Source organism: Mytilus edulis, chromosome 14, assembly GCF_963676685.1.
Source record: "Mytilus edulis chromosome 14, xbMytEdul2.2, whole genome shotgun sequence".
Taxonomy (NCBI): Eukaryota; Metazoa; Mollusca; class Bivalvia; order Mytilida; family Mytilidae; genus Mytilus; species Mytilus edulis.
The window spans coordinates 49,384,515-49,412,445 of NC_092357.1; the positions used below are offsets into that span (position 1 = coordinate 49,384,515).

General features: G+C 31.0%; 1 protein-coding gene across 1 annotated transcript; it reads right to left on the reverse strand.

The window, feature by feature from the left end:
- Positions 1-228: 228 nt before the first annotated feature.
- Positions 229-27,918, reverse strand: LOC139502786 (uncharacterized). The gene is made up of 10 exons (XM_071292369.1): positions 27,826-27,918; positions 23,649-23,696; positions 21,940-22,089; positions 13,862-14,215; positions 11,230-11,343; positions 9,838-9,930; positions 7,496-7,552; positions 6,148-6,196; positions 3,182-3,234; positions 229-1,551 (listed from the first exon to the last, which is right to left on the reverse strand). Exons 2-9 carry the CDS (start codon positions 23,683-23,685, stop codon positions 3,204-3,206), a joined length of 885 nt encoding a protein of 294 aa, XP_071148470.1. The 5' UTR covers positions 23,686-23,696; positions 27,826-27,918; the 3' UTR covers positions 229-1,551; positions 3,182-3,203.
- Between the last annotated feature and the right edge of the window lie 13 nt (positions 27,919-27,931).

Here is a 27,931-nt window from a genome sequence, read left to right on the forward strand (position 1 = left end):
CATTTGTACTCACATTACGTCTTTTTCATTTAACAAGCATTGGAAACCGATGAAAGTAGTGTATTTTTGAAAACCTTAGTGACTTTGAAAGACTAAAATCTTCCTTTATACAAATGTGCACAATTCAGAACGTTTGAATCTTGAAAAAAATGCCCATATAATAAATATTCCTGAAAGATAAACAAAGGACAAAACATTATCTTTTTTTTGTAAACTAAAACTATATAATAACGATTTTAATTTCTAGTTTATTAATTTAACAAACAAAACATGTGAAAGGCATATACACAAAATGGTTAATAACATGATATATTGAGGTGACTCCCGTTTGAACGGATGAGATTTGAAATTACAATTTTTATCAACAAAATGAAAAAAAAATAAGTTGCCTATTGTTCGTTTATCTATAGAATCCCGAAGTTTATAATATAATATATGTTTATGCATTTGGATCAATTTGGTATATCGGTGGTATTTCATATGCTCTGCTAAAGACATTTTTCCATTGTAGCACCAAACTGTTAATTTGACGTATTTGGTTTTAGTAAAACTGAGGTATATCTTTTCCGTCAGGTAGTTTAAAACTGCTCATTTCCTATTTCAACTAATTGTAGCATTATCAAGTTAATATTTAAAATCCAATCTATTTGAATAAAGACTAATGCATAATTTTAAAGAAATCTTATTTATAAATTGCTACACCTTTATAGATATATCAATATATTTTGCATAACTTACATGTCGTGCTATATAATTTGCATTGCAATAAGCTACATTTTTCCCAATGTAGTAGTGGTTATTATTCAGAAAGTCATTATAATTTGAACACATGGCAAACTGCACGTTTCATAAAATTAACAGCAACATCTCTTTTTTATATAAGAGTAATTCCCTGGGAACCGGTTATTTTTGATGAACTGATTTGGGGAATTTTAATTACTAAATGTTTCCGGAGACAAAAAACTATTCTGTATTCCTCAGATTGCCTGTTACAATATACTCCATTGTCCATGTTCAAATGAAGTTGTATGCGAAAAGCTGTTTGAGTATACAGAAAAAACAATACATAATATAGAATAATTTATTTATTCTATTATATCAATCTTTAAAGGTCCGAAAAAAACAATAAAAAAACGTATAAGTAAACAATGAAAGGCTTAAAACGATGCAAACGAGATAACGACGGCCTAATTTGGTGAAATGTGTTTACCCAAAATTGTAGTAACAGTTCTTTGAGCACGATGAAAACCAGTTAGAATCGGGTCTAAACACACTATAAAAAAAAAAAAAACTTAAAAAAAAAAAAAAATGAAAAAAATATTTCGAAGCCAAATTCAAACCTTTATACAATCCATGTTTTCACAGACTTAAAAATTAATCAGTAATTTACTGATTTATGGCCAATACATCAATATCACATATGACAATACCTTTGCATTATATACACAACTATTACACTTTTAATGTATTTCATTTCGTCCAAGTGTTTTTTTTATATACCAGTATTTTTTGTTATTTTGCATTTGCCTCATGCAACCAAGATGATAATACCTGCAATTAAAAAGAAAAAAAATCAGTGAATTTTCGTAACCAAACCAGTATGCTTTCAGGTTTCAACAGTAAATTTTGTCTCCTCTTCTTTTAGCCGCGGAACCGTAGATCTAAGTACAATATTTCAGGGCTTTTATTTTCCGTCATAATTTCCTTAATAAAAGGTTGCTGCCCACAAGGGAACTATTTAACCAAGAGTTCCAAGTTGTGAAGTTGAAACCATCCCTTCGTTAATTGTACGGACGCCATCACGGTTAGTTCATCGTTAAGGCATATCCGTTTCACCGATGATAGCGGATATGTTCTTAATGTCGTAACTACAACCCCGCCCCTTCACTTGCATGTGACCTACCGAATTAGACATATAAGCGGCTTTGTGCTAACATGAGCAACATCACGGAGGCCACATGTGGAGCAGAATTTGCATTCAATTGCAGAGTACCTATGATCACCCCAAGTTTGCTCAGTCTTTAGTTTTCTGTGTTGCATTTTGCTAACTCCTCTTTGACTCTTTGTTTTGTTTTCTTTTTTAACCATGGCGTTGTCGGTTTATTTTCGACTTATGAGTTTGAATGTTCCGTTGGTATCATTGGCCTCTCTTGGAACAATGTGTAAGTAGTAACTCCGTGGCTTCATTTTTATACTTCCCAAAAAATAGCACCGTGTGATAAAAACTGGTATTTTTGTAGAATTTCATAGTTGACGAAAGTATAGGAATAACAACAGAGACTGCGTATAAATACAACCCTAATGAAAGCACTGTGCGATTAAAACAACGCCTTTTTATTGATACCATCTGGGTATTTTTAATTTTCTTAAATACATTTTCTCCGAAGTTAGTCTGTCTTCCCTAGACCAAGCAGTGTTGTTGTCTATGATGGTATTAGTCAGTCTATTAAGACCTTCCTTAGTGTGGCCAATGGATTCGAAATGTCGACCGATTGGAAGACTCATCAGCTCGAATAAAAAAAGGTTAAAAAAAGCCAAATAAAGTACGAAGTTGAAGAGCATTGAGGACCAAACATTCCGTAAATGTCCTTTTGCTATTTTCCGCCTCTCTTTTTCATTGAAGAAGATGCACAGCATGTAAAGCTTTAAAATAAACATTGCAAAATATGATGTATTCGGTACCAGTGGAGTGACTGGTCTGCGTATTCAGGTTTTACTTTCAAGTATGACATCATTTGTTTCCACACCCCTTGCAGGAACCCACTGACGAAGAGCCTGGTTTAAATTATAAATCAACTCTCATCGGCAAGTCTTTGTTGCTTTTGGCCTTTGAAAAGGTGACTCGGGTAAGATCTTGGAAAATTAAGGATGTTTTTTTTATTCCATAAAAAACGTAAGCGGACTAGGTGTGATAAGTCAGGATATATATGTAATGGAATATTTCTATTCAGGAGAAGAAATAATCAGCTACTTCCTGTTTAATCGTAAGTTTGCAAATATCAAGTTGTTTTGTTAAGCATGTTATATATAGATAATCTTCAAAATTAAGATTTTCCGGTTTTAAAAGATCAAGTTTCAATTAAGTAACAACTAAGCTAACAAGTTTTTTTGTGTTGTCTTTACATTCTTAAGTTTACCTTACGTATAAGATTTAAACAGAAATGTTGGAAGATAAATATACCTCTTCGTCTGAATCCTTTGTCTTATCGTAATTTTCTACGGGTTGGTACTGCTCTGTTAAAATACAATGTCATTTTTAAATGAATTATGTTACAAAATTAAAGGTAAATGCTCATATTAAAAACATTGGCCATGGGTTGATGTCAATGCTTCACAAAAGATATAACCAGCACAGTATTATTTATATGGTCATCTTTCTAATTATCTGTTTACAAACATTCAAATTGTTCACAAAACATATGTTATGATAACTCCAGGAATAAATTACCTTGACTGTAGTTCGCAAACCGTTAGACATTTTTGGTCCTCACTACTATTTTACCTCCAAGTTGATATGGCCATTTAAGTCTTTTGAAGACGAAACGAGCGTCTCGTGTTCAGAGTCATTGAGAGTCGTTGCCCTTCATTTGATTTCGATTGCTTAATGTGCTTCCAACGTCAATTCGGATCATTAACAGTATTATTTCATTATGACTGCTAACATACAACAGTGGTACGAAAAAAGATATAGGGCCCAATCGGTAAAAAAAAAATAAAAAAATATCTGGTTTTATAAAAAAAAAATGTTATCCTTTTTGCTAAACCAATTGCATCCGAATTATGAGTGCATGTTGTGCAATTTTGTTATAAGATTGGATAGGTGCTTCATGTCAAACAGACTACAAATTATATTTTTATAATGATCATGTGCAAGGAGTTTATTTAAAACGTTCTATTTAAAGTTTGATTTACCTGTATCTCCGGTGAAAATAAAAACAATTAAATATTGATAAAAAGGTTTGTCTATATTCATGTAGTTGCAGTTATCATCTCCAACTAAAAGAAAAGTCAGAAAGATCTAAGTTGACTTTGAAAGGGATTTAAATAAAAAAAAAAACAAACAAAAAAACAAAAAAAAAAAACAAAAAAAAACGGCAAAAGGTTAAATCAGTTACGACTTGGAATAGAATTCAGGACCCAAAATTTATAAAAGTTTAAAAAAACTTTGTTATCCCAAAATATATTTTTTTTATACATCTGAAACTTTTTAATCGAGCTGTATTTTCAGAATTAGACCTCAATGTTCTTCAACTTCGTATTTTTCTGGTTGTCTCCGAATTTTTTCAAGCGTCACTGATGAGTCTTTTGTAGACGATAAGCGCATTAAACAATTTTAATATTTGTATCTATGTTGAGTTTGTTGACAAAAGTAACATGAATGTCTACGACAAAAGACAGTACTCGACTTAATCGGTATGTCTCATTGGCTTCGGTTAAACCACAAATTACCACCATAGAGTGACAAACTGTGTATGTCCATTTAAACATTAGTGGCGTGTTTGCTCTTGTGATAATGTATTTTGTTTATAATAGTATCACTTTAGAATATAGTTATCAAAGGCTTCAGGATTAAAATTTTATACGCCAGACGCGCGAGAGATAATATTCAATCTAGAAACCAGTGCATGGATTTCTCAACAAATCATTGTTGTATAAGAATTTAAAACTCCATTAAAATTATAAATTAATTGCTAATATTTCATGAAACCGATTAATTTGAGGTTATAAAAGTTTATCGATATTAAATAATATTTATCCAATCAGAACAAACATTGAATGTAAAAACTAAAGGAATAGCCTACATCACAAAGGAGCGAAAGTAGGATCGTTGATTTCATATGCGTCTCTGGTTGTGCATGCATCACTCTTCCGGATCACCTGATTTCACTCCCGGTTTTTAGTGGAGTTCGTGTTGTGTCTAATTTATTATTTATAATTGTTGATGTAAATGTCCTCTGGTTTTATGAGTCTTTTTTTACTCCTTGGTTTTGATTGTTATTGTCTTCTTGCGAATACACACTAAGTCAATGTTAGAAGTATATGATCAAGTCCTAACTTGATTCGGAATTAAACCGTCCAATTATTTCGTAAATATGAAAACATAAAAAAACAATACAACAATAGCAAAAATCCGCATAGGTCGTTATTAAATCTAAATATTTGCTTGTTTGTAGCAGCATTTTAAAGTTCAAGATGCACAATATTCTAATTACTTATAAAACTTTAGAACAAGACTATTGATATCAAAAAGGTTCGCTCACTTACATCACAATAAAAAACATTACTTTTCATTTAAACAATATTAAGTCAGATAAATAATCACAAAACAATATGATACATGAAGGCAACAGTAGTATACCGCTGTTCGAAAGTCATAAATCGATTGAGAGAAAGCAAATCTGTGTTACAAACTAAAACCGAGGGGAAAACATCAACTATAAGAGGAAAATTACGAATGATACATATGAAATAAATATCAAAGATTCAGAAACAAGCAATTTTGATTTAACAAATGAGCCCCCTAATTAATTACTTTTCACGAAGAAGTATTGATTAATGAAATTACATCGACAATTCAGTTTTTATTGTCTTTCGCTTCTTTCTTTTCATAATTATTAGAAAACAACAGTGAGCAAAAGCAAACTGTCAATCATTCAACATTTTTAATTAACTCTGAAACTCCTCATGGTCTGAAGAACCTATTGCATTATTGAAACTCGTCATGTTTCTCATACTTTAATACGTGTACACACTATCTAGGGAAACAATACAATTCATTTCGGTTGTAGGCAAAAACTCAGATTGACAATGCTCAATATACAACTGAATTAAGAACTTAAAGCAAAATCAAAACCATAATGAACCCTCAATTCAACGCTTGTGTTAACCTAAACTCTTTTTGAATGTCAAACAGTGTCTTTATAATATTGTATATGTCTGGTTACTCGGGAGAAGTAAGTGTGATAATTGAATAAAAGAAGACGTGACTGCAGCTACAACAATTGCAAGTTAAAGATATTTGTAGTTATATGTAACATATGGATTTTACGGCGTTGAAAAAATACTGTTGGCAATTGTAATGTTTTTGTACTAGGATAATGAATAAGATAATTTAAAACAAAAGAAAGAAAATTACGTAAATCTTACCTTTTCTTTCCTTGAAGAACCCTTTGCGGATGCTTATATGGTGTCTGACCTAAAAATATAGAAGGAAATTGTAAAGACTTTTCAAATAAGTCAAATAAATAAATAAATAGAAATTAGGTTAGCTTGTATAATAATTAACATTATGTATATGTTTATATCTAGTATATCTATATATTGTTTAACTTTGTGTAAATCTTTTGTTTGTTTACTTATCTTTTTTAATACACATCATATCAAATTTTAATATAAAAAAGAATACATGTTTAATATGTCGATTTTCAACTTTTTTGAACGGATTTCTGTCCTGAAACTATCAAGCAAAATGTAGCCTGTTTGAGGCCGTAGATCAGTATGAGATATCTTACAAATACTATGCGTGAAACAAAAAGTCCTAACGTTAAATGAAATAAAATTATATTATTAACCGGAAGCTAAACCTAACATTTAATTAATACAGACTTTTTGAAATAAAAACAGACAATAATGATACTGACAGTCACATACTTTATAATCCAAATCAGTAACATTAAACAAGAATGAAGTATAAATAAAAAATCGGCACGAAATTTTTTGGACAAAACAAGTTATTTTCGTATATTATCAAGAAGAGTTTGCAATATTTTTCAAACAGAAGCATCCGTCTTGTTAGTCACGGCAATTTTATATGAGAACATAATCACCGTTGCTAGTACGCAATTGTTCTGTTTGTCATTTTAACATGGTTAACTCGCTGTAACCGGAAGAAAAAAGATTATTAAACACAATTACATTTTAAACAATAACACAAGCACAGTGTCCAAATTTAGAAAAAGAAGATAGTTGCAATGTATCAACATGGAAAAAATTAATTCATTGTGATAAAGCACATGCACATTTATGATAAATATGCGATGGTAAAATGGCATTTATCCGCGATTGCAGACGGCTGCACGACAAATCTTTTGCTTTCTCGTAGCTTAAGGCGGAAGATGTTACTTGTCTATTTCTTTTGAAGATTAAGAACATAGGTTAAGCTAAATTAAATTTTGTGAATGTATTTTTAACATTTTCTATGACCAGACCTTTCGCTTGCCGCAGAAGGATTTTGCGTGTCTATTTTTTTTATATATTAAGAACTTCGACCAATCACACTTTATATCTTTATATTCTACCATGGAAAGCAAATTAAAATACATTCAACATCAAAACGACTTTATTTATGTATTCTCTTTTACTGCAAGCGGGTTTTCGCACCATATACATATCCATTCGACGTTAGTTAATTAGGATAATCAGGACAATAACGGACAAAACATTCTTAAATTTACCTTAAGTAAAACAAAATGCAACAAGATAATTTCAATTGTACCTGTAATCTCGTCTGTATCTGGTATCTCGTCGTAATTTTCTTGGGGAAAGTCTATCCCTGATAAAACATAATGGTAGTTTTAGATCGATTATGAGCAAAACAGGTATTATCTCTTTTTAAAACAATTGAGTTAATGTCAATGCCACATAAGAAGATATTAAGAACACAGTAGTCAGCAGATATCACCAACACAGTAGTAAGCATGTTGACATAAAATAATATTGATATTTTCAAAAAACATAGGATCACTTCAGGAATATACTACCTTATATGTGTTTGAAAACTGTTAGGACTTTTTGGTCCTTATTGTTATCTTACTTCCTAGTTGGTGTGGCCATTCAGTTTTTAGAAAACGAAACGAGCGTCTCGTGTACAGAATCATTGACCTTGAATTGATTTAGATTGCTTTCAACGACAATGTTGGTCCTTCCAACACTTAGAATATGATTTCAGTCAGGGCTGCCAACATACAACAGCGGTACACCATACATTACAACAAAACCTTAAATCATAAGGCCAAATCGGTACAAAAAAAAACCCAGTAAAAAAACAAAAAAAAACATTATTTTGTCCTTTAAAATTGTTATTGTTTTAGCTTCACTTATTGCATTCGTATTATGGGTTCGTGTAATTTTTCCCCGTGTTAACGTATTGTGTAATAGGAGTAGATAGGTGGTTTTTGGCAAACAGACAAAAACTAATATTTTTCTAAAATATATGTTTAAAAAGGTTTCTTCAAACTTTCTTTTTAAAGTTTAGCTATCCTGGATTTCCGGTGAAAATTCTATACAATTGAATAATAATAACAGTTTTTTTCTGCATTCGAGTTGTTGTATATTATCAGCTCTCACTAAAAGAACACAGTAATAGTCAAAAGGATTAAAGTTGACATTTAAAGGCATCTAAATAAAAACGAAGTGTAAACGCTTGAATAAAATAAAGTGAAATGGCAAAATCAATTACGACCTTAAATAGCTACAGGACCCCACATTCCTAAAGGTTTCCAAAACTTTGCAATCCCGAATATAAAGAGTGATTTAGCTCTGGAAAATATTGCCTAGCTGTATTTGCCAAAACCTCTCAGAATTATTGGTCTTCAAATCTCTTTAACATCATCCTCTTTTAAAAACAATTTCAAGCGTCGCTGATGTAGTTTTGTAGACGAAACGGAACCTGCATCTAGCGAACACAATTTCAATCTTTGTTTCTACGATTAGGTTATTGACAAACATAGCATGATCGTCTATGATAAAGGAAAATACTCGACTAACTCGGTTTGTCTCAATGGCTTCGTTTGAACAAAAACAGACAACGACATAAAGATACACTTTGTATATAAACTCATCATAGAAACAAGGAGTAAATTTTCCTAAAAATAACTGAATCAACAGTATACGCCAGACGCGCGTTTCGTTTCGTCTACAAAAGACTCATCAGTGACGCTCGAATCAAAAAAAGTTGATAGGCCAAATAAAGTACGAAGTTGAAGAGCATTGAGAACCAAAATTACTAAAAGTTTTGCCAAATACAGCTAAGATAATCTATGTACATTGAATCAAATAAAACATTACACTTGAAACACATTAACTCCTATTTATTGTAAATATGACTAATACAAATCACAAAAGGTGAAAGGTAAAATCAAAATTTCAAGCATGCCTCTCTGTTCCAGCCTGTCATTCATCAGGGTACCAAAAATGTGTAATAACTTGCAATGCAAGAGCTCAGATAAACAGAATATTTGTGTTGTTACACCATAAAAACATTTAAAAAAAAACAAACAATCCCTTTGATCTCATATCCAACTATATCAGTCATCACGTGACTTTAACACTTAAGTTGACGCTCGAATAAAAAAAAGTTAGATAGGCAAAATAAAGTACGAAGTTGAAGAGCATTGAGAACCAACATTCTTAAAATTTTTGCCAAATACAGCTACATGTAAGATAATCTATGCCTGAGGTAGAAAAGCCTTAGTATTTCAAAAATTCAAAATTTTGTAAACAGTTAATTGATAAAAATAACCATATCAATGATAATTCATGTCAGCACAAAAGTGCTGACTACTGGACTGGTGATACCCTCGGGGAAATGCCCATTGTAAAAATAAGTGACTTGTTTGATCTTGTGGTAATGCATATTGGTTATAATAGTGTCAATTTTGTGAAAGGATGTGAAGCTGCTTTTGGCATGGAGAGAGTAATTCGAATGGCATTTAATCTAGAAACAAATGCATATAAATCACAACGTAGCATTGTTGCATTGAAAGTTTTATGGAACACTTTTCAAACTATAAATTAAATAACTTTACTTCATGAAACCGATTTTGTATTCTCTCTTACCGGAAGCAAAAAAACAGGAAAACAGCAAAATAATCAGGATGACCAAAATCAACCAATGTAACAGTTCAAATGTTGAATAAATGATTTCGGACACTAAAAAGAAATTAAATAAATAATATCATATACATGTGATCTTTTTCCAAAGTTTTCAAAATAATATTTGCAAAAATACTATATTGTGACTCCTCCATCCGTTCAGTCATTAGGACCTTTTCTTTCTGTTCTTTTTAATATAAACTTCATTAATTCATTTATTGTTTGTAATACAGACTATTGCATTTTTATTATGATAACAGTCAGCTATTCTGTTGTTTTAAAATTTTACCCGTAGGTCAGCATATGTATGACAAAACAAAAATAATCCTTTCGTGACCCCATCGATCAATACATAGAACCAATAATGTGTATCGTGTCTCATACAACCACGATTGTGTTATCTATGTTATAACGCAATAAGTATCCACAGTCATAGCTTTTTTTTTTTTATTTCATTATAATATTCTTGTATGTACAATTATCTGGGGAAAGATGTTCCCAGCAAGTTGATTTCAAAACTCAAAACAAGCGATCGGTGGATATTTTTGAATTAATGTGTTCATTGGTGTTAAGGGCATTGTTTTAAATTTAGGCATTTTGTAAATTGACTGAGTTTTCAGGAAATTTATAGAATTCTAAATTCTAAATATTTTCCAAAATAATTTGCCTTTAAAGATAATATGAATACCAATACTTTTGATATATTTCGAATTGAAAATTATAAAAAAAACTCTATGTCAAGTCTGTAAATTTTTATAAATTGAGTTGATATACGGACCTTTAAAACAGATAGAAAATATCCTTTTTGTAATTGATCGTTCCAAAATCAATTAAAATCATATTTGCATGTACATGTATACGTACACTTGCATAAGGTCGATTTATATAGTACCAAGTCAGGAATATGACAGTTGTTGTCCATTCGTTTAATGTATTTTATCATTTGATTTTGCCATTTGATTAGGGACTTTCCGTTTTGAATGTTCCTCGGAGTTCAGTATTTTTTGTCATTTTACTTTTAACCCGTGACTTAAAACAAAATATTTAAAAAAAAAAATCTTATAAATCTTTATTTAACATCAAGGTACACAAAAGAGTATTCAAGGTCATTGCAGAAAACAACAACAATTTAGCAGAACGTATACGAAGCATGGTAAAGAAATCGACATACATTGCACTTTAAAAAGAAAACAAGCAAAACGGACCCCAGACCAATTAATAGTTACATTATTTTTAATGTTATCAAAAAGAAATATCAAAAAAATACTGAACTCCGAGGAAAATTCAAACGGTAAATTCCTAATCAATTACTCCAGTACAATATTAAGATATGTATATAATGAATGATTGCCATACCTTTTTGATAACCCATGTTAGGCATATTAATGGTCGCTCTCGTATAGCCTTGCCATTCAGTTTCTTTTGTGTCGGGGCGAATGGTTTCTGTTCGAAATTTCAGAGTTCCAAATTCTACAAAGACACTAACATACTAAAAATAAAATAAACTATACTGTATTAGAAATTGTTCATAACGAAATAATATAATCAATTTTAAAAAGCCACAAAAGCTAAGAATTGATAGGTTAATTGCATTAATCAATCAATTAGGATTTCAAGAACTAATCTGGCCTTGCAGCATCTGTAGGATCTAATCGATACTGGTGGAACACAATATTCGAAGACAATATATGTTGATGTGTATCATAATGTTATCAAACTGTGCATTTTGAAATTATTTAGTGGATATTCTTTGAACTTGAAAATTTATTATATATGACTGGTATCAAGAAATTGTAAATTATATACAATTAAGACATTGTTATTATATCTAATTAGTTATCAAAAGTACCAGGATTATAATTTAGTACGCCAGACGCGCGTTTCGTCTACATAAGACTCATCAGTGACGATCAAATCGAAATATTGATAAAGCTAAACATGTACAAAGTTGAAGAGCATTGAGGATCCAAAATTCCAAAAAGTTGTGCCAAGTTTATTTTTATATTTTTGTAAAAATATACAAAAAATAAAATAAATAAAACAGAACTGTCTCTGCCCTTCTTTGATTAATATGTGATGTCTAATCCGCAAGTAAATATTGAAAGCCTTTATAACTTTTATTTGTATGATAAAGTTAGTGACTTCGTTGGGTAAATAATATGAAATACACAACACATGTTGTTTTTCTTTATACTTAATACTTTACGTCAAAGCTCTGACAAAATTTTGATGCAACACGTAGTAATCAGGAATAGTAGAACATTTATATTGATTGTCCATAACACAAAAAGGCAGCATACGTTCCTGCAAAAGACACTTAAATAGAAGATATCATAGGACTTGTAAATTGATTATCCATATCAATTATATAACATTACTCTGAGTTTAAAAAAAATTATTTTCAAAACGATGGTATGTTATTAAAACTTTATACTTGATAACGATAGGCAGTTTAGTTTATATTTTTTTTAAAGGAAATTTTGTCAATATTAGTTATAGCAGCTTTCTTAATGGCAAATGAGGTTTGACCAGGAAGCAGAGGAATTTTGTCGAGAGGTAATTGATGTGTAAATTTAAACCAAGGCGATAACCTCACAAACTGAGTAAAAGTCTTTCGGACTTTTATGTTAAGTTTACAAGTAAGATTTCCGGTTTACACATCAATAACCTCTTAAAAAATGTGTTTAAACCTTATAATAATTTTTAGCCAAATATTCGCGATTTTAAATCAATATTTGTTTATGTAATGGCTACCTTAATTACAATCAAATGCACAATTGGCAGGTCGTAACTCAGGAGTTGGCCGCCATATCTACTTTCTAAATTCCATAAATGTACGACAAATGCAACAGAACCTAATTTGAAATAGCACCTACCTCAAACACATCATTGTCATGAGATATCATCCGAATTTGAAGCGTAAAAGAAACGAAATAATCATTGTTATATTATAATTCGTTTATGTGTTAGTTGCATTTTAGTGTTGTGTTTCTGATGTGTTTTTGTTTTCCCCTTGTATTTGATATGTTTCCCTCAGTTTTAGTTTGAAACCCGGATCTTTTTCCTCAATCGATTTATGAATTTCGAACAGCGGTATACTACTGTTGCCTTTATTTATATTTATTTTTAATTGACATACAAAGTCAACATCTGCCACTGCGGGCAGTGGTGATTTGCAATAAACCTAGTATGATTTCTGACATTTACCTTCTACTAGATTTTTCGCATAAAGGACTTTGAGGAAGTAGTATTTGTTTGGTGATATACAGCTATATATCAGGACCATTTAAGTGTACATTTTTTTTCACATATTTGCTTTGAAGGACCTTTTAAAATGCCTTTACACAGCATAATATATACCATTTTTGTACCAATTGCACATTTACACCATATATGTATCGTCCCGTCAAATTTACATTTAGATTGTCAAATCAATATGTTTTCAAAAATTTGGTAGATCACTTGCATATGAGTTAAAAAAAATATGCAGATTTGCATTGGTTTTTTTTCTCAGAAATTAATATTTCTCTTATATGGTTGTAATTTCCTGAATGGTTGTTAGCATTATTTCCCTGAAAATATTGCTTTCGAAAACAAAAATTGCTTGAAAGAGATAAGGAAAGGGATATTTTATTGAATATTAAATTTTTCGTTTTCATTTTCATCATTATGTACTTAACCACTTGTGTAGTATTATCATAAATGAACATAAGCATAGTGTTTTGATCAGGTCCTGTTTTATGTATGCATGCCTCATTGGATGTAGTTCTGTCGCATCGAATTGAAAAAATGCAACTGCATGCATAGTGTATTAATTCTACAAAATAGCAACAATAAATTAATATTTTGATTCAACGATTATAATCCATGATCAGAGCTCTAGAAACCGATCTAAAGTAAGGTAAGGAAGGACCCATATATTGATGTTACCAACAACTTCTATGCTTACTGATTAGTCTGTATAGATCAGTAGAAAAATTATGCATACCTAGGGTTTGAAATGTTCTAGACCAGGAAAGTTGGACAATTTTTCCAGTCGATGTATTAGTGTATCTCGCTTGTACTTCAAAAATCCAATTTTCCATAGGAGCATATATGGTGTGAAACCATTGGAACGTTTTGTTAGATAACGAACAGGAACAGCTGCTTTGAATGCATTTTCCTTTAATGTTATAACAGTCCATCTTTTCAAAACGTAGTATATCAACAGTTCTATCATTCACTAAAAACATAAGACTCTTATCTATTGGAATTTGAAACAGCTTGCATGTGAATTGGAAAACAAATCCATTACCAATTTTTAAAGCTTGTCCAACGAAGTCAAGAGAGATTGAAGTAGCATCTGAAATATAACATAATTTTGATATATTATAAAACACTGAAAGTATGAAGGAACAAATTATCAACGATAATCTCCAATATGTCAATAAACAAGAATAGAAAGAAACGTTCAAACAAAACCAAAATACACTAGCCATTCCTATATACTGGCGTTTATTAATAACCTGTCACGCGATTTAATTATATTGACCTTTCAACATTGAACATTTAGAATTAAAGACTAGTTTATTCTTCTAGCTTTAGATTGGTCTACAAAACAAAGTGTTGATTAAACTTTTTCATATTCTTTTTCAATTAACATTATTTTGTATTCTTCTTCTACCTTAATATAGTTTGTTTGATTTTGTTATCCAGACGATATTTTGCACATAATTGCGGACAAAAAATACGCTTTCGCTTTTGAAATAACTTTATGCGAATCATTTAATGTGACAGAGTTTTTATTCATTACTATTTGTACATAGCCGCTTAGTCATGGTTCATTTACGTTGAAAGTTTGGCGCAGTGTTGGAAAGTTTGTGATCATGTCAATTTATCTTTTTCACCGAGTAAAAATATTGATTAGGCAAATTTTTGAGGAATAACTAATTGCTAGTCAAATGATTTTTTTGTAAAATGGTGTATGAATATTACGACATCTTGTATTATATTAATTTATCCTACCTATCAATCATGGCGCATTGACGTTGAAACGTATACATAGTCTACATGCTAACGAGTAAAGTAATGCCAATGAAATACTTTCAAAATGTTTGCTGTTATAATTTTAATTAAATGAAATATTCACAGGAGAAATAGTGTTAACTTGCTGTTTTTAATTGTTTCTCGTATCGTCGTGGCGGGACACTTGATCCAAATTTTAAGTTAATGATTTTTAGCTCACCTGGCCTAAAAGGCCAAGTGAGCTTTTCTCATCACTTGGCGTCCGTCGTCCGGCGTCCGTCGTCCGTCGTCCGTCGTCCGTCGTCGTCGTTAACTTTTACAAAAATCTTCTCCTCTGAAACTACTGGGCCAAATTAAACCAAACTTGGCCACAATCATCATTGGGGTATCTAGTTTAAAAAATGTGTCCGGTGACCCGGCCAACCATCAAAGATGGCCGCCATGGCTAAAAATAGAACATAGGGGTAAAATGCAGTTTTTGGCTTATAACTCAAAAACCAAAGCATTTAGAGCAAATCTGACATGGGGTAGAATTGGTAAATAGGTGAAGATCTATCTGCCCTGAAATTTTCAGATGAATCCGATAACCCGTTGTTGGGTTGCTGCCCCTGAATTAGTAATTTTAAGAAAATTTTGCTGTTTTTGGTTATTATCTTGAATATTATTATAGATAGAGATAAACAGTAAACAGCAATAATGTTCAGCAAAGTAAGATTTACAAATAAGTCAAATTACTGAAATGGTCAGTTGACCCCTTTAGGAGTTATTGCCCTTTATAGTCAATTTTTAACCATTTTTCGTAAATCTTAGTAATATTTTACAAAAATCTTCTCCTCTGAAACTACTGGGCCAAATTAATCCAAACTTGGCCACAATCATCTTTTAGATTAGTAGTTTGAAAAATGTGTCCGGTGACCGGGCCGGCCGCCATGGCTAAAAATAGAACATGGGGTAAAATGCAGTTTTTGGCTTATAACTCAAAACCCAAAGCATTTAGAGCAAATCTGACAGGGGTAAAATTGTTTATCAGTTCAAGATCTATCTGCCCTGAAATTTCCAGATGAATCGGACAACCCGTTGTTGGGTTGCTGGCCCTGAATTAGTAATTTTAAGGAAATTTTGCTCTTTTTGGTTATTATCTTGAATATTATTATAGATAGAGATAAACTATAAACAGCAATAATGTTCACCAAAGTAAGATTTACAAATAAGTCAACATGACTGAAATGGTCAGTTGACCCCTTTAGGATTTATTGCCCTTTATAGTCAATTTTTAACCATTTTTCGTAAATCTTAGTAATCTTTTACAAAAATCTTCTCCTCTGAAACTACTTGGCCAAATTAATCCAAACTTGGCCACAATCATCTTTTGGGTTAGTAGTTTGAAAAAATGTGTCCGGTGACCCGGCCATCCAACCAAGATGGCCGACATGGCTAAAAATAGAACATGGGGTAAAATGCAGTTTTTGGCTTATAACTCAAAACCCAAAGCATTTAGAGCAAATCTGACATGGGGTAAAATTGTTTAACAGGTCAATATTTATCTGCTCTGAAATTTTTAGATGAATCGGACAACCCGTTGTTGGGTTGCTGACCCTGAATTGTTAGTTTAAAGGAAATTTTGCTGTTTTTGGTCATTATCTTGAATATTATTATAGATAGAGATAAACTGTAAACAACAATAATGTTCAGCAAAGTGCTTTATAGTCAATTTTTAATAATTTTCATAAAATTTGTAAATGTTTACTAACATTTCCACTGAAACTAATGGGCCAAGTTCATTATAGATAGAGACAATTTTAAGCAGCAATAATGTTCAGTAAAGTAAGATGTACAAACACATTACCATCACCAAAACACAATTTTGTCATGAATCCATCTGCTTCCTTTAATATTCACATAGACCAAGGTGAGCGACACAGGCTCTTTAGAGCCTCTAGTTAACTCACCTGACCCAAAGAGCCTTTCTCATCTCTTGGCGTCCGTCGTCCGTCGTTGTCTGTTTTCGTCCGTCGTTAACTTTACAAATATCTTCTTCTCTGAAACTACTTGGCCAAAGTTAACCAAACTTACCCTCAATCATCATAATGGTAAACAGTTAAAACATGTTCAAGATTGTTGAGCTCTACCAGTTGTCAATACATGCCTAAACTGTCAGATGAATTCTTATAAGAGTTATTGCCCTTTAATGACAAATGTTATCTTCTTGTTTTTCTCATTTTACCTACTAATTGAAAACTATAGTAGAACGTTATAAAAAATAAATATACAAATACACTTCAAATCACAAAAGAAAATCCGGGAGTAAAAATCTACTAACAGGTCAAATTTTGCCAACATAGTTTAGTAGACCGTCACTTTTTATAGGAGTGTTTGCCCTTGAATAAGCATTTGTTCCCCCTTTTTTTCGTTTCTAGCAAAAACTAATGAAGATAGAGAGAAACTAAACAGGCTAAATGATTAGCAATACAAGATCAACGAAACATATTTTTGTCATGAATTATATGCTTGTCTACAATGTTGGAGAGTGTCCTTTGTTTGATTTGCACATAGAACAAGGTGAGCAACAAGGGAACTTTGAAGCCTCTAGGTGACTGTTTATACCAAACTTAAGTTTTAAATTGAAGTTTTAATTTATTCCACAGAGTCTGTCCTAAGTCAGGAGGGGGGCGAAAGATAACCGAGGGAAAGATACCAAAGATACATTTCAAAAATGATTAACATCTTCTTTGAAATAAGCTAACTGTTATTGCTATCAAAATCGATATATTACATGTATTAGTAGTGTGTTTTTTTTTAATACGGGAAACGTTTAAGCTCCGATTTACATTATCAGTAATTAAGTTGTTGTCGTTTGTTGCTTTGTTACATTTTTTTTTTGTGTTCATGATTTGGCTTATCAATTAGGCCGTTAGTTTTCTCGTTTAAATTGTTTAACATTTGTCATTTCGGGGCCTTTTAATTTCTGTGCCATTTGGTCACTTGTCAAGAGTTGTCTCATTGGCAATCATACCGTATCTTCTTTTTAGTATATCTCACGAAAGCGTGAATCACGGATAAATGGTTAGATTTTATACACACTCTTGATTTATATTCATATACTTTTTTTGCACAAAAAAAGTATCAGTGGTGATCGCCTCAACTTTTTTTCTTATTCTCGTACAGTTGTGGGAAAATTGACCCAGCCAACGGCTGTAATAATTAAAGGGTTAGAATAAGGGAGGAAGTTCCTAGGTGGCAATGAACAAAAATATAGATCGTAGAAGTGGGCCAATTTAAAAAAAAATTGCATACTTAACTGAAATGTTAAAACTACTAATTCAATAACAATTAAAAACCAATTGTTCAGAGAACAATTGAAAGTCTTTCCACACCACAGAAATTTGGATAAGAAGGTAGTTTCTTCATACTGTTGCGATAAATAATGGTTTTATTATCTTTTTGAGTGATATAAGGGAGATAATATGCTACTTCCGGTGAAATGAATGTCACATCTGGTCTCATATGATAGCTTCTTTCACACTGATTGCAAAAATATATAGTTTCTATATACTTTTGTATGTAGAATGGGAGATAATTGGCCACTTCCGGTTTGTTGAAAGTCATTGTTAGTCTTCAGTAATTTGTTCATGTATCTATATGAAAAAATATATGAATTCTGAGTACTTTTATGTGAAAAAATTGCAAAATAAGCTACTTCCGGTTTTCTCAAGGTCACTTCCGGTAGCCATTTTCAAGGTCATTTGTCACTTAACCTTTTGTATCAGGTCAAATGTCTTTATAATGAACTTACTTGAAGTTATAATCAAATAACCTCATATCAAGACATTTCAGGGGCGACAACTCCTATAAGATGCCATCTAATTGTATAAGACTAAATGTAGCATATCTTCATTACAATTAAACAAACATTTTGCACTTGTTCTTTTATATGTATCTCTCAAAGTGAGTGAGAAAATGCAAAAACAAGCAAAAGTCACAATTGAGAACTTGACCTTGACCTCATTTTCTAAGTTAGGACCTAGGGGACTCAAATAAAAACATCCCAGGGTTATATGGTTATCTGTTAATGAGTTAAATAAACATACCGACAAATTTATTTTGTAAAGGTAGATAACTCCTATAAAATTTCATCGAATCGCTTCGATCCAAATACGCCAAAAATTACTGAGGATGTAACGAACAATTTGTAAAAAGAATTTTGTCGCTATCTTTTTTTGTTACGAAGGAGATACGCTTTGATGATAAACAGTGAATAGGGAGATAACTCTTACAAAGAAAATGGTTCGGTTTAGCAGGGTGAAATTTAAAAGCGCATAAACTATACGATACAATATGAGAAATATCTAAGCGACATATTGCGAAACAAACATTTATCGCAAGAACAAAAGTTGGCGGAAAAAAAAAAAAATAATAATAATAATAATAATAATCAGAACGAAAACAATAAGTCTTTCCACAGAAAAGTGGAAAGACTTAATAATCTAAACTAAAGATTAATCAACACCAATCCCGACAAGCAAAGATAGAAACGAAATAAACGGCTCTGGAAGAGAAATTAAAGTGATAAATTCTCGATATCCGCTGTGTTGTAGAGCATATTCCAATAATGTCACACATAGGCAAAGAAAGACTAGATAGCGGCTATAACATGTGGATGTATAGTACTGATAGTAAGTTTTTTTCTTTTGGTAAATCGGGGCTTAAATATTTCCTGTATTTCGAAAAAAAACGCTTCTAATATATCGACCTTGAAACCAATAACAGTAAGCTTTCTTCAAAGAAGTTGTTTCTCATTTTTGAAATGTTCCTTCAACCTATTTTCTTTCGGAATTAGTAAATACATGTCAGACATTTATGCACACATAAATTCACTTCACATGTACATAAACACAGGATATGGCTATTTTTCCCTCGAGTGTGACCTATCTAATTTAACTTTGCATCGAATTCTTTGTATTTACATAAACGACCAAAATGTGCACCGTCTAAAAAAGGAAAATTAACAATAGGGAATGAAATCGTCTCTTTTGTCGTAAATTTTAGTATGGAGTTTCCCTTTAGAAATTGAAATGTTTAAATCTAGAAAAAGACTACTACTACTGTTTAGGTTAGAATTAGTTAAACTAAGTTCTTTTAGATAAAGGTAGTATGTTTAGAGAACTCTGGATTATTAAACGAAAAAAATATCATCCAGATAACGGTAGGTATTGTTAAAAGTGTCAACCAAATGTAACAATGACGTGTCTTTACTGAGTTTGGTCATAAACTGAGATTTATAGCAATAAGGAATAAATCTGCTATTAACGGGGCACAGTTAGTGCATATATGAATACCTACTACTTTTCGATACACTTTATCGCCGAAACGTACATATATCTTATCTAGAAGACAATTTAAGCACAATCATATCTTCACATTTCCAGTAAATGTATCTAGCATACTTTCCTTTTTCGTTACAGAAAAAGGCTTTAAACGAGTTACAGCAAATAGATTTGCAATAAGATTTTTCAAAAAACCATTCTATCAAATATGAAAACTTTTTTTTTGGAAGTGTAGTGTAGAGAGTAGAAAAATCAAAGCTGTCATCAGAATTAAAAGGACCATCAAAAGCATGTATTTTATCTAAAACCTCTAAAGAATTTTTAACACTCATTTTGATAGGTTACTAGTCTAAATACAACATGTTAAGATAGTCGGTAAGATAAATTCGTTAAATAGTGTGCTAGTGACCTAATACAGTATATATGGGGTCAGTAAATTCCATATCAAATTTACTGAACCCATATATACCGTAATAGGTCACTAGCACACTATGTTACTAATAATATTTCTGAACAGTATCGCAGATTAGTGTTGTATTAGTTGCTAAACACACAAAGCAATATTGATTTTTTTCATAGTTAAACAAAAATGTAACTGCTGCATGTGCTGGCAATTTTTTGAAAACAGACTTGCCAAACAAAAGCTCCGTGTTGAAGACCGTACTTTGACCTATAATAATTTTATTTTACAATGTGTGACTTGGATGAAGAGTTGTCTCATTGGCACTGATACCACCTCTTCTTATATTTAAAGAACATTCTTCATTATCTACATGACAATGGTAAATAATTGTCTCTTTATAAATCATACCTCACTACTTATTTTATTTAAATAGCAGTGTTTGAGATATATTATAGGATTAAACACATTTTGAAAAAAAAATGTGTTTAATCCTTATAATTCATAATTCAAACATATTTAGTTGTTTTTTGTAAAAAAAAATAATAATTGTTTTTTTTTCGTTTGTGGAGCACTAGCGTTCCATTTATGGGCAATGCGCATGAATATATCAGAGAGAAATCGATACACAGGGAAGCATATGCAGGTCATCACTCGTTTTCGTAAAAGACTAAAAAGTAAGAATTAACAACACACTCTGCTAAATAATTTGGTCTTTTAACAAATAAAAGAAACAATAATAGAACAACAATGTGAATATCTGAATGTTTACAGTCAAGAGTCAAATATATGTCACTGCCAATGAACTGAAAACCTCCGGAAATATATATGTTTACAGGCAATATTTAGCTTAATATCGATTGAGAAATTTTGTTATCAATTAAATAGGTTTAATTCTAAGTCTAAGTACTTACCTATCTTAAGTTAGATTAATTATTTTTCAACATTTCTAAATTACTGTATTTCCATATAACTGATTGAGTGGCCGTGTAAAAAAAAAAACTTTTCAAAGTGGCAAATCGTCGACATAATTTGCTTTTGTTTGATGGTGTGATTAAGCAAGCATTTATAGTATGGAGATATCTATATAAATAAAAATGTAAAAACTATATTGTTTTATTTGCTTGTTTCTAAAAGAAAAAATATACCTGAATCTGATTTAAAACGTAGAAAGTTATTGGAATCCACTGAAGATGTGTCGTATATATGGTTTGATCCATGAACGCATTTCCATTTTCCAAAATTGCTAGTATCAACGTGAAAGTTGTGACGTTAAACATCTTGTCTTGCTTATTCTGTCACCGAAAAAAGATGCAGGGTAATATCTATAGAACTTACCACTTGGATCTACAAATTCTACCGAACTGTCAAGGGAAGATGTTCTACAGCTCAAAAGTGTCTTTTCGTCCCTTTTGTGAATTTGTAGACAACCGAAAGGTTCGTTACAGGAACATGAACAGCTGTACAATTCTAGAAATGATCCAAACACTGAAAAAAGATTGATAAAATTAGTATCTTTAATACGAATGTCTAATAAGACTTTTTTATCAACTTTTAATCATTTGTACTCAGTTAATTATTGTTAACTCGAAAATCACTGTAACAATTATGTGATATTGTCACAGACATTATACAACACCTTAAAAGAAATATTCGACAAAATGTTAGTTCTTATTTGCCTTTATTGTCTGTTTCAATCAAATGCATATTCAAAATGTGTACCTCCTACAAATGTGTTAATATGGGGCAGTGCAAATACACATTAAGTTCCTGTATGATTTTGTCAATAAAACATCATTGAGTACCTTTTGTCTAAACTAGGAATGACTTGAATTGCATGTATTTGTGACATTTTAGTCCATCCTTATAATCTTTTCAGCAATCATGTAAGGTACATGTAGCCTTGAAAAGTTGTTCTGTGCTTTATCAATGTGTTATTTCATATATCAGTTAGATTTATTTTTTTCAAAACTGTGCAACAAATTTTTTCCAGGCGTAGACATCGACACAAAACATATAGCACTATGTGATATATATTCAAAATTGAGTTGACTTTGTTATTTCCAGATTTCTTCATTAGGTTGTAACATCGACATATTTGTAGCAATTTAAAGCATACAATTCGCAAGAAGAAAATGAGTATAATGCACATTTTAATAAAAATCAAAAGTAATATTGTTTAAATAGTAGTAGAAAAGGTATGCATTTTAGATGGGGAAAAAAATGCTTCTACTACATAACATTTCCGTAAATATCATTATAGTGTTGAACCAAGTCTCTGAATTAAAACTACAAATGCAATGTAAGTATATTATCACGCGTTCTTCTTGGTACAATTTATTGAATCTTTAATCTAGCTTGACTTCCTGTTTTATCGTTGCTGTAAAAATGTATCCCTATGATAAAACCAAACAAGATATCATGATAAATACTCATACGAGAATTTCGTATATTCAAAACTCATTAGAAGCGTTTGAGTTAAAAAAGTTGAAAGGGAAAAATAATAGACAAAAATGAATAGCATTGAAAACAAACAACAGCAAAACGTTGGACGAAACCTGCGATAGAAATCTTTTTTTTTTAAAGAAATCACCACTTTATGAAGAAAATTACAGTATTGGTTACTCGTATATTTATAATGTATAACAGAAACAGTTTTCAATTCAAGGGTCTTGAAGCAATCTTGATTTAACTTTATCTATTTGATTTACACGATTTCAATATGTGTATCTGGTTAGATTTATTGGATTCATGGTTATCTTTGAAATACAGATAATTTTGCTTACACTTTAAATTCATTTAACTGCCATGGCTTCAAAGCTTTTGTGAAACGTTACCACATGTTTTAAGAAATCGTATAGCGATACAGGCGCTTGACGAAAAGTACATTTTAACGATACCAATTGTAATGCATAAAATACACATATCGACAGTAAGTGTCCCTTTAGTAAATTCGGGGCCCAATTATTTGAAAATCCTATCGATTAGCAATGACAATTTTCACGTGTGTAAGACGTAAGAAAGAATTAATTATTTTTTTTACTTACCCAAAATAAATAACTCTAAAGATGACAGTAAAACCATCTTGCTAATTTCTGTTGAGGTAAAATAAAGTACATAATGTTTTATAATTCGAGAAAGTAATAAGTGTATATTTATATTGACAAACATACTATGACAGAACATCGAAATGCTAGCTCGATATTGTAGTTTAAATTATTGTCTAGTAGTGTGGTGAACAAGTCACAAATGATGTTCACTTGATTTAAAAACAATATTGATATTCTTCATAGTTGAAAGAAAACGGCACTGCTGCGAACTGTTTTGAAAATAGACTTGAATTAAGAGTTGTCTCATTGGCAATCATACCCCATCCTCTTCTATGTATAAACCATTTTTTGTCATCATTAGCATCTCCAAACTACACCATCACTTATGTTTAGATAAAGTTTGGTTTGTCTGTAAGAAAAAACTCTTTATGACACTGGTTGAATTGATTGTTGTTTCTTTGAAAGTTTTACCTCATTACCTATTTCATATAATTTGCAGTGATAAAGATATATGATACTGTAAATTATTCTGCTTTTTTCCAGATAGGTTTAAAACAGTATCAATGGGTGATGTCTACCTTGTCAATATGTGTTACTTGTATTTAATTTTAACTATGTGTTAGCATATCATATATTTTTTGTGTAGTCTTAAATGAAAAGGATAATTTGTTTTTCCATTTGGTCATCCTTGATGAGATTTATTCCATAACAGCACTATATGTCATGAACGCAATAATGCTAATGCAAAGCACACGTTGCAATGTTGCTGATTATCTATATTCCACATGCTTCGGGACTGATTGATTTTATACGTTTTTTTGTACAAAAAATTAGGAAATTTGTACTTAAAATAATGCTTGCAACTCCTTACTTGGAGAGTTCGACATAAATCATGCTGATTGTTTTGTTCAAGTTCTTTTGCATTTAGATTGTGTGCTGTCAAAATATCAAGTCTTCTCTATATGTATTGAAACACACGGATAAAATATTGTCTGTTTTCATTCATATTCGTAATTTAAAGAAAGCACTATGATCATACGAAAAAGACGAAATCGCCAAAAACGTCTCAATGCACCACACTGAAACCGAAGTCTGAATAAGACAATTCGTGACTTAAACTCAGGTATTCAAGTCAATATAGAAGTTCTTACTCTTTGATTGGTACCAATGTGTTCATAGTGTGACTAACGTTTTTGCTCTAACTGCTGTAGTTTTTGAGATAAAAGCCAAAAACTGCATTTGGCCTCTTTGTTCTATTGGTATGAATGGCGGCCATGTATGTTGATAGATCAAAATTGTGAATACAGTTTAAACACTAGTAATTTTGGGGCCCGTTATAGCTTGTTGTTCGGTGTGAGCCAAGGCTCCGTGTTGAAGGCCGTACATTGACCTATAATGGTTTACTTTTTTTAAATTGTTATTTGGATGGAGAGTTGTCTCATTGGCACTCACACCACATCTTGCTATATCTATAAACTTTTTATACTAAGGAACATTCAGTTAAAGTTTGAAGGAATTCGGCCTGGTAGTTTCAGAGGAAAAGATTCTTGAAACAGTCATCAGACGGCGACGTACGACGACAAAAAACAAGTGATTGCATACGCTCGCATTGCCCTCAAAGGGCCAGTTGAGCTATCAATGTATCATTTATATCATCCTAGTACAATAATCTACAGTACACGTAGGGTTAGATTGTATCTCAAGACATGTATCAACAGTAAGGGAGTAAAACAAAGTTGTTTTAATTTAAGTGTGCATGACTAGCGTTACTAAAAATAATTTTGATTCTTGGTATTCAAATACAGTGACAATATTGATGAACTTATTAGCAGTAACGTTATGGCATTTGATAGTTCAAAAACATTTGGTTTCATTTGGTAAACTTTAAAATTAGAGAAGTTCCACAAATATCCATGTTGAAACATGTCATAGAATAATTACAAACAGCTAGATAATTTCAGTGTTAGAGGATTTTTAATAGACTCGGTTAAGGTTCTTTTACACTTATTAATTATCAATATATGAATATATGTCTGAGATGCAGGATCTGCCTACCTTTCCAGATCACATGAGATAAAACGTAAATTTTAGCGAGGAGCTTGTCATGCGCTTATTTTGGTTTGGTATGTTAATGTAGCGATTTATGTACCTTTCGTCATCTATTTGTCGTTTTTCTTTTTTTGATATCGATATGCGAGATGATTTCGAATCACAAAATAATGTATGTTGATTTGTATTATCATTTTGTCACGTATATTGTCACAATCCGACACAGTGAATAATCCGTTTTATTTATTTTTTATTTTTTCGAATTTCATTTTAAAGTTGTATAAGAAGTAAAACAAAAAGAGAATTTACTAGAATTCAGATTTGGTTATGTATATCTGTTCTATGAACATAACAGTTGAGTGTTCAAATGGTTTAGTTAATTTAAAAAAATAATAATATCAAAGACACACCATTGAGTTCTGACTACTTGGCTGGTGCGAGTAAATGGTAGGATTGTCTATTACAGCAGAATTAACATGATTAAGTTCCAAGTCATTTGTAAATAAGTGTTGCCATGTCCGAGTTTTTACTTAGAATTTTGATAAGACAAAGATAATAATTTGGTTATGTTTTGTTTGTTTTTTTCCACATCACAATTACTTGTATAAAACGAAGTTTGTCTACCAAATTACATGAAGCATTAAGTTGTAAATAATGAAAACCGGTTCAATTTCCTTTTGTGTTGAAGTGTTCATTGAATTTATTTTTAACTCATTGAAAAGATTTAAAGGACCAAACATACACCAAGAGAGAAATATGATTTGATCATATTGATTTGAATATCATTAAATTTGAACTATTTACACATTGTTACATTGATTTCCAGATTGTAGAAAATTTTTAAGGATATATTCTTATGACTTTTCAGTTTCGTTGAAGTCTCATTTCCAAAGCATATAATACAAGTGGAAAATATCAATGAATATAAATAACATTATGATCAAACTAAGCTCTGTGAAAACAATTGTGTTCTTACAATAAAAAAAAATCGAGAAATATTTTTTTCCAATTTGTGAACAATCTGGTCATTAACAACAATGTCACGAAAATAGATCAGGGTACACTTTAATGATTTAATAAATAAAAAATGTACATCTTATATCATTTGTTTTCTTTTTGAAATCCTTCGATATTTATTTTTTTAATCATTTATAACATAGAAAATGAAATAATATGCTTTTTGTTTTGTAAAATATGAGAAAAACCAAAATTAACAAAGTTGACAACGTGGAAATATTTACACAAACAAGTATTTTTATTATACTTTCTTATGCCTATTGTTTTTTTTTTCAAGTTACATTTATTGAGATTATGTGGATATTAAGTTAATATAATCGAATATCGACCAAAATAAGCATACATTAACGATTTACCCAACGAAACCGTAATGAAACATTAGACAATCAACGTTTAGGATTTGAAAGTGTGGATATGAAATTGTCACATGAATTGTACATGATCACTCTTCTAAATATGTGTTTTTTTTTTGTTTTTTTTATCATACTTGGTTATTTAAATGACGTATTTCAAATGATTATTGTATTCCCCTTACCGCTTAATTGCTCATGTATACACTGTTTGATAATGACGTATCTGTTCATACATTTAAAGTTCAAATTGATTCTATGTTGGATATCTATTACATTTTTACGAAAAATTTAATATCATTCTTTTGAACATGAACTTTTTAAGTCATTGATCGAAGAAGTACAATTATTTACACATATAAAATAAAACAATATTTGTTTTTTAATTCCATTTTACTGCCTACAAATACTGATTATTTACGATAGATGTTGTCATGAATATTTTAAAAGAAACTCAGAAGGTACCAACGGGATAATCATAAGTCATAAGTCAAAGGAAAACGACAAATTAAACGTCACACAATAGTCCACGTAAAAAGTAGACTAAGCAACATAAACTGATCAAGCGTTTATTAAAAAAGAATATATGGGGCAATACAATTTCAAAATTGAGCAACAATTGCACACACAACAATGGTCGGGGAAAAAATATACAGATAAAGATTAATAACACTACCGGACATTTTCCCGATCGAATTTCATTATGTTAAATGAACACATAATACATAAAAAAGGAGGGCTAAAATGTTCTTACGTACCTGCTGTTTTCGTTTTGATCTAATTCACATTATTGTTTACTGGTACTCGAGATTTATTATTGCCTTTAACTGTACTAGTGTTGAAATAACCTTATTGCGCATGGCT

Coding starts and splice junctions, on each gene's coding strand:
- LOC139502786 (XM_071292369.1), bottom strand. CDS start 23,685: ATGGTTTTACTGTCATCTTTAGAGTTATTTATTTTGG. Junction 9,931..11,229: donor TAACATGGGTTATCAAAAAG/GTATGGCAATCA, acceptor ATTTCTTTTTAG/TGTCCGAAATCATTTATTCA. Junction 3,235..6,147: donor GTTCTTCAAGGAAAGAAAAG/GTAAGATTTACG, acceptor GTATTTTAACAG/AGCAGTACCAACCCGTAGAA.